The sequence below is a fragment of the Raphanus sativus genome, chromosome 5 (genome assembly GCF_000801105.2).
Source record: "Raphanus sativus cultivar WK10039 chromosome 5, ASM80110v3, whole genome shotgun sequence".
In the NCBI taxonomy this organism is placed as follows: Eukaryota; Viridiplantae; Streptophyta; class Magnoliopsida; order Brassicales; family Brassicaceae; genus Raphanus; species Raphanus sativus.
In genome coordinates this window covers 36,722,533-36,739,852 of record NC_079515.1, presented here as the reverse complement: position 1 = coordinate 36,739,852, position 17,320 = coordinate 36,722,533, and the positions used below count along the sequence as shown (strand labels likewise).

At 33.0% G+C, this 17,320-nt stretch overlaps 1 protein-coding gene, 2 long non-coding RNA genes and 1 other non-coding gene across 6 annotated transcripts; 1 reads left to right on the top strand and 3 right to left on the bottom strand.

The window, feature by feature from the left end:
- Positions 1-2,950: 2,950 nt before the first annotated feature.
- LOC108856734 (probable leucine-rich repeat receptor-like serine/threonine-protein kinase At3g14840) lies at positions 2,951-9,012 on the bottom strand. Its single transcript, XM_018630604.2, has 23 exons — positions 8,855-9,012; positions 8,581-8,755; positions 7,584-7,655; positions 7,407-7,475; positions 7,249-7,320; positions 7,057-7,128; positions 6,913-6,984; positions 6,747-6,818; positions 6,584-6,655; positions 6,423-6,494; positions 6,269-6,340; positions 6,110-6,181; positions 5,948-6,013; positions 5,808-5,870; positions 5,674-5,715; positions 5,556-5,596; positions 5,110-5,480; positions 4,800-4,995; positions 4,588-4,716; positions 4,339-4,457; positions 3,801-4,249; positions 3,564-3,714; positions 2,951-3,486 (listed from the first exon to the last, which is right to left on the bottom strand). The coding sequence occupies exons 1-23, from the start codon at positions 8,949-8,951 to the stop codon at positions 3,070-3,072; spliced, it is 3,033 nt and encodes a 1,010-aa protein (XP_018486106.1). The 5' UTR covers positions 8,952-9,012; the 3' UTR covers positions 2,951-3,069.
- Positions 9,013-12,104: 3,092 nt separating this feature from the next.
- LOC130495407 (U6 spliceosomal RNA) lies at positions 12,105-12,207 on the bottom strand. Its single transcript, XR_008934677.1, has one exon. It is a non-coding gene; the product is annotated as a U6 spliceosomal RNA (small nuclear RNA).
- A 1,328-nt stretch (positions 12,208-13,535) lies between these two features.
- LOC130512900 (uncharacterized) lies at positions 13,536-14,541 on the bottom strand. The gene is made up of 3 exons (XR_008946532.1): positions 14,369-14,541; positions 14,211-14,253; positions 13,536-13,897 (listed from the first exon to the last, which is right to left on the bottom strand). It is a non-coding gene; the product is annotated as an uncharacterized LOC130512900 (long non-coding RNA).
- Positions 14,542-15,269: 728 nt separating this feature from the next.
- LOC130512899 (uncharacterized) lies at positions 15,270-16,950 on the top strand. 3 transcript variants are annotated; one of them, XR_008946529.1, is made up of 6 exons: positions 15,270-15,331; positions 15,442-15,543; positions 15,686-15,987; positions 16,073-16,423; positions 16,504-16,614; positions 16,753-16,950. It is a non-coding gene; the product is annotated as an uncharacterized LOC130512899 (long non-coding RNA). The 3 variants fall into 3 exon arrangements; XR_008946531.1 differs by having other exon boundaries at positions 16,504-16,634; XR_008946530.1 differs by having other exon boundaries at positions 15,442-15,578.
- Positions 16,951-17,320: the final 370 nt, after the last annotated feature.

Below are 17,320 nucleotides of genomic sequence, written 5' to 3'. Positions count from 1 at the left end.
AAGCATACACGGTCTTTGTATGCTTACGTTGTAAATGAGTCGGATATTTTTTTTCTTATGTCTGGAATGATATGGAACTTGTTGATTTAAGAGTGGTTCAGTTTTATATGATCTAATTATATTAAGAGATTAACCAAAAATATTATAAAAGTGTTACTGGTTAGGTTTAACTAATCTATGTTGGTTAAGATTTGGTTTAATTTAAGTTGGTAGGTTGCATTGTATAGGAGGCATGATATATTCTAGCAACAACTATGAAAGAGTCCAAAATTTAAATGAGAACTTTAAATAGTAGATAATCCCTAAATTAATAGATCAGATTAATCGGTATGGTTAGTAATTAAGCCAAATAACTCATATTAAATCAATCATGAAACGTATTGAAAATAGGTTTTGGGCTCGGAGAGAATATCCAGAAAAGTATTTGTGGTCCGCTACTCTCAAACAAACATTTGTATTTGTAATTTACTTTGATCCAAAAAAAAAATTGGATATCTGAAATTCTTTTAAATATTCTCGGATTTCTTGGTTCGATCTACCAATTATATTAAAAAAATAAAATTAAATATAATATTAAAATTAAATAAAAAAACCTTCATAATATCAATTAAAAATTAAAAATAATATCATACTAACAATCTAACATCTTTGATAGAAATTGTAAAGCAGAAACAAAAAAGGCAATATTAATAAGCCAAATAAGAAAATTCATATGTTACCATTTGACTCAACATAAAAATTCAATTCAGTATGCAATAACACAAAACAAAAACTTAAAAAAACTTAAAACAAAAAAGTAATCAAATTATATCATAAATATATGTAGATATAATTGTTTCTATATATAATTACACAGTCATGAAATCATAAATAATATGACAAACTATGTTCATCACAAGAAAAAACAAACAAAGCAACATGTATATGACTCTAAATATAAAAGATGTCATATTAGCTCTGGTATCCCAATAAGCCGACTGAAATATATTCTATTAATTCTTCAGCATGACCAATTGATATGAAGTTATGTCCATCTATTTAAATCCATGATGCTTACCTTTAATCATTTCTCTAGTTTTACATTTTATATATCAACGTAACCACCTCTTCTTCCCCACATTAATCAGGAACCAATCCTGCCGATAACTGCATACGTATGTAACTAACTGCATACATATGTAACTTTAACTTTATAAAGTAACTAACGGTTATTAGGATTATATAGTTAGGCCAGTTTAGACTATTTTACTAAAAATATGCTATTACAATTCTTATATAAAATTATGGTTTTATGGTATGTGTTATAATTTAGCATAATTGTATGTATATATATATGTATATTATTTATAGTTTGTATTGCAATATTTTTAACAAACTAAAAATTAGTATATTTAAATTTTAAAATAAATCTTCAATTTGTATTCATAAATTTATGATTAGAAATTTAATAATAAAATAGTAATAATTAATTTCAGACATATTTACAGAAAAAAATACAAAACAACACTATATATGCGCTTCAAGCACAGATCAAGATCTAATATAGGTCTAACATTTTACCGGACCCGAAAAACTAAACTAGAACGGATCCGAAAATACAGGTTCAGATCCGAGTCTATGCTAAAATATTTATTGGATCTTTTTTATGGGGACCCACGAGTCTCGGTTTGGATCTACGTCCTACAAGAGACCCAATCGGGTATTCGAAATACTCAAAAATTATTATATATTAGGTAAATTTGGATGATTGTGTGTATTTTGGATATTTCAGATATTTTTTTTAAGTTTCGGGTTCAGGTTTTTAGGTATAATTTCAGGTTTCGGGTAAATTTTAGATCTCCAAAAAATATAATTTGGGTGTTCGGATAAAATTTGAGATACCTTTCGGGTTTTCGGATCTGATTTTGGGTAAGTTTCAGATATATTTTCTCCAGGTATTTTTAGGATTTGCAAGTACTTTTCGAGTTTTCAAATTCAGTTTGGATATGTCAGGTCTTTTTCGGGTCCTATATACCCAAATCAACCCGAATCCAAAATAAAACTAAAATTACGAGTGTTTTACGGATATTAGAATTATATACCTGAACCGACAAGAGTTCGACAAGATCCGGGCCGAGTAGACCTGAAAAACTATAGATATCTATATGGATCTAAATTTTCAGGAACCGAAGAATGCGGACCCATAGACATATATGACTACAAAAAAATATGATTAAGAAAAAAACACAAGTATTACAATTAAATATCTAGAAAAAAGTTAAACAAAAAAATATACATGTCATTTTGAAAGGGCGGGTCAGAATCTAGATTCTGAAGACCCGAATGTTCTCAAATATTTAAAAAAATAGTTTTATTTAAAATAAAAAAATCATATAAACTTTTTAAAATACACAAAAACAGATTTTATCAATACATAACGGGTCTAGGACAAAAAAAATAGTTTAAAAATATTAAACTTTTTATTTAAATTAAAATACTAAAAATAAAATCACTGTGAAATAATTCACAAGTTTAACAGCATGTTAATAAACAAAAATCATAATACGGGTCAGAATTATTTGGAGTCTTCAAAATTTTGGTCATATTTAAAATAACAAAAATAATTCATACAATAATTTTAGATAAATTTCATAAAATTCTTAACAAAATATAATTTATCAAGGATAAAAATATTCATGACATAAAATTAATTTTTTCAACAAAAAATATACCCGCCCTCTGAAAGGCGGGTCAGAATCTAGTTTAACTGAAATTTCTGTATTTTTTTTATAAACCACACCATTGATTCTATTTCGAGAACTAAAAGCCAAACCATACTTCAAATGTTAATAAGCAAAGATGTTAACAGAACAACAATATTTTGTCTTCACTCGCATTACTTCATCTAAATTGTTTTGGACCAGCTTAATCTCTTAATATATTCATATTCTGTTTCAAACGTAACCTTCAAATCGTCTTACATAAAAATAATAAAAATAATTATAATTCAAACATTAAAAACGAACTTTAAAGAGAGTCATAATTACTTGCTCCATAATTAATTTTTGTCTTGTTTACGAAGAAACATGTTCAACCTCTTGAGTTCCAATAAGCAGAATCAAGCTTAACAGGGTATAGATCACCGGCGTTGGCCGTGGACGTAGAAGACGACGTGGATGGTCCGTCGGTGGTGGAAGTATGCTCCGTCGCATTCGTCCTCTCATGTCCACCCATCATCGCGAAATGCTTCTTCATCGCCCTCACGCTCTCTTCGTCTTTCTGGTTTCCCCTACTGAACGAAGTTTCAAGAAGCTCCTCAACATCCACCGTGGAGTGTCCTTCGAGCATGCTCACCACCGTCGACATAGACGGTCTGTCCGACGGAACTAGACTGGTGCAGAGGATACCAATCTGGATCATCTTCATTGCTTCTTCTCTGTTGTAATCTGTTCCAAGCCTCGGGTCTACTAGTTCCATCAGCTTGTTTTCCTTCCTTAGAACGTGTACCTGTGGAATAAATCAGGATTCAAGCTCTTGATTTAGGGTTAGGGTTTAAGGTTCTACAGGCAAAGAAGATAACTTACCCAGTCAATAAGGTAGAAGATCTTATCTTTGGTACGTGCGCTCGAGTTGCTTCTTCCATGAACGATCTCTATAGCCACGATGCCAAAGCTGTAGACGTCCGCTTTATCTGTCAAATGACCTCTCATTGCATACTCTGGAGCCATGTATCCGCTGCACAACAAAAGATTGCTTCGGTTACAAGAAATCTAAACAAAGCTGAAACTTCTTCTTTGTGATTGATTGGTTGAGTGGCTCACTATGTTCCTGCGACTCGTGTGCTCATGTGTGTGTTTTCGTCTTCATCAAGCTTAGCAAGACCGAAATCCGAAATCTTCGGGTTTAGTTCCTTGTCCAGCAAGACATTAGTGGCTTTGATGTCTCTGTGCACAATCTTGAGTCTTGATTCCTCATGGAGAAAAGCTAATCCTCTAGCTATACCAACGCAAATCTTCTGCCTTATCGGCCAGTCTAGTCGTATCTGAGTCTCTGGAGGACCAAAAAGTGCTCTTGCGAGACTATTGTTTACTAGGTACTCGTAGACTAGCAAGAGCTGGTCACCTTCCACGCAGCATCCATATAGTTTAACCAAATGTGGATGGTGTAGTGCTGAGATCATAGCAATCTCGTTCAAGAACTCTCTGTTCCCTTGGTTTGATTTAGACGATAGCTGCTTCACCGCGATCACGGTTCCATCAGGTAACTTTCCCTGTATTCAGAACAATGGACAAACCTTTAGTTCATCTTTTCTTCTTATCTCATAACAAACAATGTCAGTAACATTATGATGCTACTAACCTTGTGCACAGGACCAAAGCCACCTTCTCCTATCTTGTTTGCTGGATCAAAGTTGTCTGTAGCAACTTTGATTTTCTTCAAGGAGAAGGAACTAATCTGGAAATCCAAGTTCTTGAAATCTAAAGTTGAAAGAAAAAACACCAATTAGTCAAAAAAAAGAAAGAAGAAACACCGTTAGATTTTTGGAAGATGCATAGACTTTCAACTCAAAAAGGATTTTTTTTAAAGGTATAAGTCTGTTATAAATACCTTTCTCCATCTGACTCTTGCGTCTCAAGCAACCTTTCCACCGTAAAATACCAACGATTAAAAGCCCAAGAAACACCGCCGAAGCGACTGCACCACCAACCCCGGCCCAGTTTCTACCAACAGTGAAATCTATAGTAATATCATGGACGATAAAGTCAAGAAGAGACAACAACGACGACAAAAAGGTTAGCTTTGGGTTTAGTAAAGCATACTTGGCTCTACTGCTACAGCTGATATGAGAGCGCCATATGAACCTCTTTTAGGAATAGCTTGAGTTCCTTTACCAGCCCAAAACAATCTTATCTCCAACGTCCCATTTGTAACCATGACCCCAAAACTCTTAACCACAGCTCTTCCAGCACCTTTTGCCTCACTCATAATATCAAAATCCTTAACCTCAAGTTTACCCTGCACAATTACCACACATACACACCCAATATCTATAAGCATTAAAATATTATAGACTAACATTTCTCATCATTGTAACATTATAATAAACCAGTGTTGAAAAAAAAACATTACCTGAACGTATATGTCGAAGAATCGTCTCCCCAAACTGGTATAGGTTTCATTGTCACTAAACATAATTTCAGCGAAATGAAGTTTAACTGTATAGCTTCCATTTCCAAGACAAAATGCATAGTAAGTGAGGGAAATGGCGGAGAGACGGGCATGTGTATAAAGCCTAGGCTCTGCTATCTTAAGCTCTGTTGTATTTTTCCACGTGGTTACTCCTTGGTGACGCCGTTCATCATCCATGAAGTTCCCGGTGTTGCTAGAAACCCAACCTTTTCTACTGTCATAGTAGATGCTACCTGAATTATCCGCTTCATACGTGGTCCCGTTGATTGTTAGTTCATCACCACCACAGTTTATATGAAGGCCATAGTAAGCTGACAACATAAACAAAAGATAAATCAGATGTTTAGTGATATGGTTTATGTAATTATATAGATTCAAAGACTTACTCTTAGGACATATGTTACGCAGACAATAAACATCTGATGAGCTGTATCGAAACATAACAAAATTTTGGTGTTAGAATCAAAGCTTTTATAAGTTATGAGAAGAAGAAAAGGAACTTACTAGTTTTTTGCCACTAAAGGGCTTGTGCTTGAAAACAAGTTCCTGTGTATAAAAAGAGCCAAGAAAATGTAAGATTTTTATAGTGAATTTGAAGGCACAAGAAGCTTGAGTTTTTTTTTTATTGTTCTTCATACGCTTTTTCCGTGTAACATTGTGAGGTTGTTGCATCTTTGGAGAAGTTATTGTAAGTGAGATCACTGCAATATATGACAACCAAACAAAATATTATCAGGATTATGTTGTAAACATTATATCATTTGAAGAAAAACCTCACATCTTGTCTCCATTGTCTACCATCAATTTTGGTACTTGCCCACTTAACATGTTATTTGTAAAATATCTGCAAAGATCAGAAAACAAAACTTAAAACTTTTCAAAAAGCTTTCAACAAACCGTGAAGAACCAAGGGAGAAAGAATAACAGCAGAACATCATACATGTTATCTACATTCCGAATATCCTTATATGCTGCTGGGATTGGTCCACTTAGGTTGTTAAAGCTAAGATCCCTGCACAATGAGTCTCACAATGTCAGGTTGAGTTAGTTTTTTTTTTAAAGATTATACGCTTGCAGAAGAAGAAAAGAGTTTACTAACAAGAGCTTTAACGTTTTGAGTGATGCAAGATAAGCAGGTAATTCTCCTGTAAGATTGGAGTTCCTAATAATCCTGCAAACAAAAGAACGAATGGAAATGTAAGTTAATCTCAAAGAAGGTGTGAAGAAACTGTTACTAGAGATCAAAGTCACACAATGTCTTCATGGATGTCATGTTTTGTAGTGGTGGAAATGGAGAACTAGGTCCGTTCAAGTCACTGATTCTCCTACAAAAGTTTCAAATATGAAAAAAGCGAAACAGTAAATATCATTGACAGTAACAATGAATCCCACATGCAAAGTTTAATGTACTTACAAGTCTGTTAAATTCACAAGAGTACCAATGGCACTAGGAATCGGTCCAACTAAACCACTTGCTTGAATAGCCCTATAACAGCATGCAACAATATTAACATTCCACAGCTTAATAAGTAACCAATACCAATGCGCAAAACCAAAGATGCTGATTGCTTGCTTACAGTTTTCCAAGTTTTGTCCAGTTCTGGATGAAATCTGGTATGGCTCCGGTAAACTGATTGTCACTTATACGGCTACAAAGCAAGAAAACAAAGTAATAAAAAGTGTCAGAATCATCAGCAAAACAACATTGTCTAAGAACTAAGGAAAGCAGAGAGGAGTACTTACAAATCAGTCAACGTAGTAAGTTTGGAAAATGTACTTGGGATGGCTCCAGTCAAGTAGTTCGTGCCAAGAAGGCTACAAAGAGAAAACAGAGTCTCATCATTAGTAAATGAACCTATTTTAGAGAACTTGGACAAAGATTCTTACATTCTTTCAATGTTCTTTAGGTTACCGAGCTCTGGAGGTAAGTTCCCTGAGATCTGATTAGATTCCAAGGTACTAGAAAACCAAATGTTCAAGAAAACAAAGAAAAAAGAAAACGAATCATATATTATTACTTCCAAGTATATATTGTCTGAACAATGTTGAAGGCATAAAAGATCAAAGAAGTGTACTTACAGGTTCGCAAGGGTTGTTATATTTCCAATCTCTTTTGGTATTGGACCGGTTATCCGGTTTGCAAGCAGTGAGCTGCATTTCATCATCCAACAAAGTTACTCAAATCAATCTATACATTCATACACACATGTAAAGTCTAGATGAAAATAGATACGTACATGTTTACAAGTGGCAAGGTTCCCCATTCGGGAGGAATGGAACCGTTGAGATAGTTTCTAGACAGATCACTGCAAAAAAAAGAAGGAGAACGTGACAGTTAAGTTAGTTAATAAAAGATACTGGTTGTGGTATAACGTTTTGAGTGGTAATGATTTTGCTGCTATTCAGGTTCTTACATCTCTTGCAGAAAAGGAAGTCCAGCGAACTCTTTAGGAAGAGATCCTTGGAGGCTTTGTGCCTGTAGAACTCTGTTTCAACAAGATTTATAAGCGGGAAAAAGAAGCAAGTATCAGCTTTTTCAAAAAAGGTTTATTATGTTTACAGCCCAATAGCATTGGATCGAAGCAACATGTTACTTATCAATCATATTAATTGATTATTTCACAATACAAAACCGAAATACGCCATCGACATAGCTTATAATTTCCTCAATTCAATTTGAAAAACACACATTTTAAAGAATTAATGCTTTTTATTTTATCACAAATTAAGGAAAAAATAAAGAAAAATAAAGAAAAACTAAGGAAAAATAAGGGGAAAATAAGGGGAAAATAGTTTTCTATTTTATCTAACCAAAAACATCATTAACTATTCATCTAATTATAACCCAATCAGGAAAATGTTAACTAGAGAATATAAAATGTTATATAAAAAGAAAAAAAATTGCTTTGAAAATTGAAAATGTCATCAAATTTGAAGTGAAAAAAAATTCTCCAAAACGTTATATATTAAAAATAAAGTAAATATGTCTTATAAAAGTGAATATATTGCATGTACAAAAACACTAGAAATTTTTTTGCTTTGTATAAAATTATCAAAGTACAAGTTACTTATCAATCATATCAATTTGATTGTTTCACCATGCAAAATCGAAATACGCAACCTACAGCTTATAATTTCCTCAATTCAATTTCTGCGCGGATCAAAATCTAGTATTTTATTATAAAGAGAGAGAAAAAAGAGACGAGCAATAATTTTGTAGTTAAACTGATAAATTTTAAATCAAATAAATCTATTTTAAATTATTAATTAATTACTTTGATGGTAACTACTACTTCGAACAAGTCTATTTTTTTTTAATTATCAATAATATTTAAATTTCTCCACGGTTAATAAAATTAATGTAATGATGGAAATATAAAATTTATAAAAAGAAGAAGGGGAGAAACGAACACGCTGGTGACGTGGCAACCAGTCGAGGTGCATTTACAAGTAACTGCGTCTGCACATCCCTTGCTGGCGTTAAGATTTCTCCAACCACCATCAGATGAGGTAACGTCGCATGGATCGACACTGAAATTCCAGTTACTCTTCTTCAACGTCGTCGCTATGGCTCTTAAAATATCCACTGCGAAAAAGTCCAAATCACAGCTAAGTACCAAATTGTACACTGAAACAAAACATATAACGTAACTACCGTATAAACTGATTTTATATGTGATGATACCTTCGTCTTTTGGTAATGTACTTTGAGAAGAAGCGAAGTCGGAAAGGAAGAGAGAGATGAGGATGAAGCAAGGGAAGAGAAATCGGTTCAACGACATTGTCAAATAAGCTGCGATGTTATGCGATGAGTGTTAATAAGTGGTTGGTTTGTCTATGTGAGGGAAGAGAGACTCGCAAAGATATTAGAGAAATGGGAGATAGAGAGAGAGACAGAAGATGATGATGATAAGTAAGTCATCATTATTAATAAATAGGGCGAATCTCTTAAAGAGTTAAAAAAATATTTCTTTTTGACTAACACAACATACCATGAGAAGAATAATTAAATTAAACTTTCTTTTGAAAAAATGTAACATTATTCATATCAAAAACTTTTTATAACATGTGCGATTTTGTTTAAGAAGATAAAACGTAAAATTGAAACTTTAACTCTATAACATAGCAAAGAATGCTGCACTTCCTACTTTTTTTTTTTTTTTTAATTCTGGTATCTAGGCAGCTACATTCCCAACTATCTTCCAAAGGGGGTCCAGCGTCCCAACGGAAGGGATGTTAAATCCGTTGTGGCCAAAGCTCGAACCCGGATGGCGGGCAGTACAGCTGTACCTCCTTTATCACCAAGCTACGAGCACTTGGTTTCTGCACTTCCTACTTCCTACTCACTAACCTTTGAATTTAGTTAGCAAAAAAAATCAACCTTTGGATTTTGCAGTCTCGTTAAATCCCAAGTCTAAATAGTAGTATTAAAAACATGTTTGAAAGACTCTCCCACTCCTTTCCACAACCGTATATCATACTCTTAAAAAGGTTTCATTAAAAGATAAATCACAATTCTACATTTCTTATATAGGTGTATAAATTAATATATAAATAATAACAAAACTATTCAATATTCGAATTTTTTTTCTATTTTTCTTTGAAAATTTATTTGGAAATCCGAGAATTATTTATTGAAAATATTTTAAAATTATTATTTTATATTATATATTTTATATCCCACATCTTAAATTTCAAATCATAAACCCCTCTTAGATATCTTTCTCAAGTCTAAACCTTAAATAGTTACTTAATTATATTAGTTAATCATATGAGTATAAATATCTTCTAATTCTTAGTGAACTATATTATAGTCATTTTATCTTTATGATCTATTTTGTGATAAAAATCTTTTTGTTATCTTAGATTATTTCTCAGTTAAATATTATTTCAATTAATTGCTTTTTGTATTTTTGTTGGTACTTGCACAAATTAAGCAAAGTGTGCCAAGCGGAGAAAAAGAAGGATGTGCTAGCAAGTTATTAAGATCAGAATAATTGACTATTGGTAAGATGTCTTAAACATAAAATAACTATAAAAGGTAATTTTTGGGATTTTTTTTATAAAAGGTAATTTATTTTTATTTATTCAGTTTTCTTATTGGAAAAGAAAACATAAAACGTGTGTCTACAATTGATTTAAGCTTCGATTGGTGACCATTAAAAAAATATAAAAAATAAACAAAATGAAAATAAAATTTCATTTGAAAAAATAAAAAAAATAAAAATATGAATTTTTGTTCATTTTGTTCTTCGTCAAAATTGCAGAAGAAATTTTTTTTCATCAATTCATTCTTCAATAAAAAATTTAGGAGAAAAAATAGGACCTACCTATAACCAATTTCACAAAAGATTCAATCTAACTAGTATAAATTTTGAGGAATAGAAAATTCACTATAATTTTTTTGCTTTAACATGGTCACCAAGCTTTAGTCTGAACTAAATGTTAGAAAACCATACAAAAACAATTGCTTAGTTTCTTAAAACCGATTTATTGTACACTCTACTCTTCCTAAAAATTCATTATGTACGTACGACCCATAATCGACTATCGAGATAAATCAATTTGAAAGTACAGAAAATAATGTTATTATGATTATGGAACAAAAACATATCTAATTTATTTCGTACTTTTTGAAAGACGAGGTGTTTGATGATCATTTTCATGACGACTAGATATACTAATATATATACAGTAGCGGAGGGAGAAAATTCTGTCACAAGGGTCAGATTGATAACACAAGAATTTTACAAGGGTCAATGAGTTACATTCATCAGATTTTTCTATTAGAAATACATGTAAAATTTTTTTTTGCTAAAATTCACATGGGTCATATGACCCACATGATGACATGTTAGCTCCACCACTATATATATATATGTATGTTCTATTTCTCAGGAAATTTTAATATTGGATTACCTCCTATTAAACCAAACACTCAAACTCTTATTGTTTTATAAAATCACTCAAAATTAAAATTCTCGCAACTCATAAGCTATGCAACATAATTTTACATTTTTAAAATACTTTTCTACATTTTTTCCTAACAACCTTATATATATAATATTTTTAACTAATTCAATTGCATTAATAGTTATTAAAGATATTTATAAAATTAGTTATATAGAAATATTTGTTAATATTATCATCAACATGTTCACCATAATCAATCGTAATTGACTAAAATCAATTACTAATACAAAATCTCACGTTTTGAAAAATAATATTTTACTTAATATTGTTGTAACGTTAGTCTTGTTATGTTCCACAGGTGGTAAAGAGATTAAACCACCAAAAAATCGTTTTGGACCGGCCATGCTTATTAATTCATATATGACTAACGTTTCCAATGAAATGATTTTTCAGGCCAGTGTACCACTGGTGTGATTCTGGTTTAGCATTTGTAATGTTCCACAGGTGGTAAAGAGATTAAACCACCAAAAAATCGTTACCTTCTTCGATATAAACAAATCTTTTCCGATTCTTTGACAATGATAATAATGTCATGGACAAAGAGTCTATATTCAAATTGAAGTTTTCCTTCATATCATGATTTACACTTTTAGGCATTTACGGCATTACTTATCCAGTCAGCCCCTCTAAGGTAGCTAGAAGGTTTCAAGATCAGTTCCGTTGGTTTACCCTAACCGGAATCTCGTTTAGTACATTCCGTACCGGATTACTGGTTTAACAAAACGCGTTGGCTCTCGTAAGTTGAAAGAACTTTTTTTTGAACTGTAATAGGCAAATAGAGAGAAATATCAAACAGATCTGATTTGTTGAATTAGCCTATTGTAAAGTAAACGAGAACTCGGACAAAAGTTTTAATTAACACTGAAAAAAACATAAAATCGAAAACCGGAAGAACAGAACGCAGGAACTGTAAAACGAAACCCAGAAGAAGAAAACGATTTAGAAAAAAAAAAGGTCAAAAAAAAAATTTGGACCATTTCTCGATTTGTGCGTGTCATCCTTGCGCAGGGGCCATGCTAATCTTCTCTGTATCGTTCCAATTTTATCGGATGTCCCCGAAGGGACAATCGTCTTCGTAGCTCCATCGCCATATAAACACAGCTTCTTCTCTTCGTATGAGCGATGTGGGAATGTTCATGGAGAGTCGTGATAAGGTTTAATGGGTTTGATCATATCGTAAAGGCTTCACTTACTATTCTTCTTGGGCCTATTACATTTTTTCCTTTATCCGCTTGCTCAGGTACACTATTTTAGAACAAACTACTCATGACATTATTTTTAGAATAAACTGCTCTTTTCTGAGAGGCAAATGTGGATCAATCTTAATTTGAATTGCGAGTCTCCATTAATTCGCAAATTAAAAAATTTGACAAGATATTGAAAATAAATCATATGTGTAACACAGTTATTAATCATAAATAATATGACAAAACACTTTCATGACAAGAAAACACCAACATGCATATGACTCTTAGACATCCTAGATAGCATATTAAGCTCTGTTGTCCCGATAAGCCGACTGAAATTTAACTTTAGTTTTGTATAAAAATTTATAAAGCATACCATTGATTCTATTCATAAAACTAAAAGCCAAATCATAATTCAAATGCAAAACAAGAAGAGATGTTAACAGATCAACAATATTTTGTCTTCACTCTGCATTCCAAAAAAAAGAAGTCTTCACTCTCATTACTTCATCTAAATTGTTTTGGACCTGTTTAATGTCTCAATATATCTCATATTCTATTTCAAGAAGCGCAATCTTCAAATTGTCTTACATAAAAATAAAACTAATCGTAATCAAACATAAATAATTTTTACAAAAAAAAAAGAGATTCATAATTACTTCTTTTTTGTACACTATTTCATAATTTTTTTTTTGAAAAATACACTATTTCATAATTACTTGATCCATATATTTATTTTATTTTACAAAAGCATTATATGAAACACAAAATAAAAAGATTCATAGTTACTTACTCCACAATTCATAATTACTTCATATACACTGTTTTGGACATGCTTAATCTCTTAAGATATCTCATATTCTGTTTCAAGAAATGTAGTCTTCAAATCAAACAAGTAATAAAAGGGGAATATGCAGCCTTGTGAGACTGTCCACGTAGGACACAAAAATCCTCCAATCAGAAACGTTTTGTTTTGACACGTCAGATAGGCTTCTACGTATGGGCTTCAATTGATTTTTTTTTTTTTTTTTGCCTAAATGAACCCCATTCAGAAACCCAAACCTACAGCATGTTTATTGGTAGCAACCTTAAGTGTTGCTTAAGTGGGTCATCATTAATTTTTAACTATTAAAATTAAGACAAGCAACTTTGTTGAGAGATACTTAACTAAAGGGGTTTATTGGTAGTTGCTTAATTAAGGGGTGCTTAAAAAAATAAACATAATTTTATTGAAGATAAACAAGATCAACAAGAACAACAAGAAAATTTGAAACAATGAGAAAATAGAAGAAGATCAAGACCAGGAACATTTGACAATAACCAAGAACATTTAAACTACATTAAAACCGTGATACGTTTTTCCATAACAAAAACTACATAAAACAGAACAAGAAGCTTAAAGCCACAACCGACCATCACTAAGATCAGTTCACTAGAAAAGCCATTCTTGATGTTGTTCCAATAACGTACCTTTTCTTTCTGATGGCTTCCAATAAGCAATAGAAGGCTTCCTATAGTAATGCTAGTGATCACCACCTGAGAGCTCCACTCTTTCACTAATTATTTACCTGACAATAATAACGACAAGAAGAACAACATGAGAACAAGAACAACATGAGAACAAGAACACATTTATATCATCAAAAGTACAGACATAACACAACCAACAACAACAAACAAAGTTCAAAGTAGACAGGAAAAAAACACAGAGTAATTCATAACAAAGCAGACAAGCTTTTGGTACCTGATTCTAAAATTCTATATCAAGCTTTTGGTATCTGATTCTCTAATCTTAGGTTGAGAAGAGAAGATACACATAACCCAACTGATTGAGAAGCATCTATGAATCTTACCACACAAACAAAACAACAAATAATTTACCTTACGATCTGACTCAGCTGTTTCAATTCGACTCAGATGCATCCTGTTTTCGGGAGCAACAGAGAGAGATCGATAGAGAACAGAAATAAATAAAGTCAGCCACTTTTTTTCAACCAAATCATAATCCCAACACAATCACAAAACAACAAGGATTTTACCTTTCGATTCGACTCAGATGGATACGGTTTTCGTGATCAACAGAGAGAGAGATAGAGAACGAAAAGAAACAAAGTCAGCGTTTTTTTTTCCTTCTAAAAATCCAAATACAATCACAAAACAACAAAGCTTTTATCTATCAATTCTCAAAACAGATGCTTGATTCGACACAGATGCATACGATTTTCGTAATCGGCAGAGAGAGAGAGACAGAGAACCAATCATTGTTATGCTTTGCGGTAGTGCCGGAAACGGATTCGAAGGTTTCTGAGGACGAAACGGGCGGGATCACCACCGTCGGGATTCTCGGTGAGTTTGGACCCGTCGAGGCAGAAAGAGGCGAGGCTGAAAGTCCGAGTCACCACAGGCTCCAATCCTGAGTCATCGGTCATACTTCTGCCATGGCTTCTTCTTCCTTCTTCCTTCTTCGCGAATAAACAAGAGAGAGAGAAAGAGTCACGACACATGTCCAAGAAGCAACGTTGCTTCTCGTGCTTAATTAGGGGCCGTCGCTTCTGCTTTCTTCTATTTTTTATTTTCTTTTAGTTGTAATTATATTAAGCAACCTCATTAAGCTACGGCGATAAACATGCTAAGGATGAATTGATCGTAGTAACCTCCAACACTTCGAAGATCATACGGACTCAAAAAATTAATACCTTTGTTTCTCTTTGTGGCAGAGGTTAGGATACACCGTTCTGGATTCAGAGACTTCCTTTTGAAGCCGAAGCTTCTCCAAGCTATTGTCGACTCTGGATTTGAACATCCATCCGAAGGCAAGTAACTTTCAGTCCGGCCCTTTGTTTCTTCTGAGAATTCATCTTGGTTTGCTTTGTTGCCCTTACACCATTTAATGGCTAACTCTATCTTTGGAGAAAATTGAAAGTTTGGATTTTGTTTTGCAGGACTACGGAAGATGATATAATTGTATATCAATCTATGTTATAATTGTTTGGTTGTCAATGGTAAGATATGCTTTATCTTCTTCTTCTTCTTCTTCTCTTTAGCTTATGGGTTTTCAGATCTTCGTCTAAGCCATATATTGAATTAATGTATGCATTGTTCTCATGTACAGGATCTAACTAATTTTAGAAGCATTGATTTAGTTGGATGATGAACTGACGCTAACCAAATCAGAATTACTTGCTAGCAAAAGATCAGTATAAAGAGATCTCCGGTATGATTATCCAAGCATCATAGCTTTGTGTTTTGGTAACGTGGGGTTTGGTCTCATTTTTAAATCAACCATCGTATACCCAATCCGTTTATACCACATAGCATCATAATCCCTTTTTGTCTGCGCAATTCTTTATGTCTAGGTTTTGGATTTTGGAGGCAAAAGGGGTTGTGCGTGTGTATTGAAGATTGATATCATCTGTAAACCTAAAAGATTAAGATGATACTATCTGAAGAGTTGTTGCTGGTGCACTTGTCAACAAAGTTAAGGAACAGGTAAAGAAGACAAAGAATGTTCTTACTAAACATAGACTGATAGACACGGTCATGGTCACGAGCATGATCTGGAGAACAACACATCCCCGACGACCACGATCCAGACGAGGAAGATGCTGAAGATTACGACGTTGGCCAAATTGACCAGCAAGCCACGGTGGTGCAACAGGTATGTTAATTCCTTACCTTACTTCACTTTCTCTACCAGTTACGTTTTGGTATTTACGGTTTATTGGATTTGTGTCGAGGAAAAGCTCATCACATTCAGAATCCGATGAAGGAGATTAGGCGGAGATAGTTCCTCCAGTCTCAAAGGCTTTTCCTGTCATGGCAACTTCCCACTCTAAAGTTTCTGAGCCATTAAAGCAGTGGAACCAGTACGAGGCCGCAATACCTCTCACGGACACGAAGCTCTGCCTCATCCTGCAAGACCCTTAGGTGTGTCTTTACTCTCTCTGACAGAAGATGTCACTAGAACGTTTGTTCCTGGTGAACAACTTAGAGTCAACATCAAGAGAGACAGAGGAATGTAGAAAGGGACGTTTGCTCAGGTCTTTATGGGATGTCAAATTATCAGTCCAAACTCACTTTTCGCATCAGAAAGAGTAATAGCTTTTCACCCACGTTTTAGCGTTTTAAATTAGAGTTTCAGTTCTCTTGATCCATGTTTTTTTTTGTATCGCAGCTGGTGCAGAAGTTGCAGCAGCACAGCTCTTGCGAAGAGGAAAGGAACATGTGATGATGTTCAACTAGGCTCCTGGAAGAGAGAGAAGGAAAACAATAACAGAGGAACGAAGTGAGTTCTTTTTTTTATAGGTGACTGGCTTTTGTTTTCAAGCTAAAATCGTTTTATCTATCTGATAATAATCATGGCAAGCTCAAACTCGGCTCTTACGAGGATACTATGTTTCTGTTTTGCACTTCTGTTGTGCAGATTTCTTCATGATCAATTGTGGGTTTCAAACAAGAAGTCAGTGCCAATACAACAATGATTAAAAGATTGGGTTGCTTCTTTTGGTTTAGTCTTTGAAGATAAATCCGAATTTCAGAAAACATTTGTATGCAGTTTTGTTGATTTTTAAGTTATTTTGGTTAAATTATGGTTTGGTTATTCGAAGTAATTTATTTGATATGCTGTGGTATGACACTCAAGTAAAATTCTGCTTGAAATATAATATTTTATTAATCTATAAAAATATTTTCAAATAGCTTTTTTTTGTCAGCAAATATTTTCAAATAGCATAAGAAAAGTTTCCAACAAATAATATTTTATAAAACAAAGAAATATCAACAGATGCTAAAATAGCCTACAAAACATAATTACTAAAACACTGAAAGCTAAATCAAATTTCATTATAATTTTTAACACTTTTATTAACACTATTTATATAGTACTTTAAAATATAACCTTTTATAATTCTATCATATTACATTTTATTTTCAATTGATTTAATTTGGAGTTTGATTAATTTATTATCGTGAGAAAGTAATTAGTGTAATAA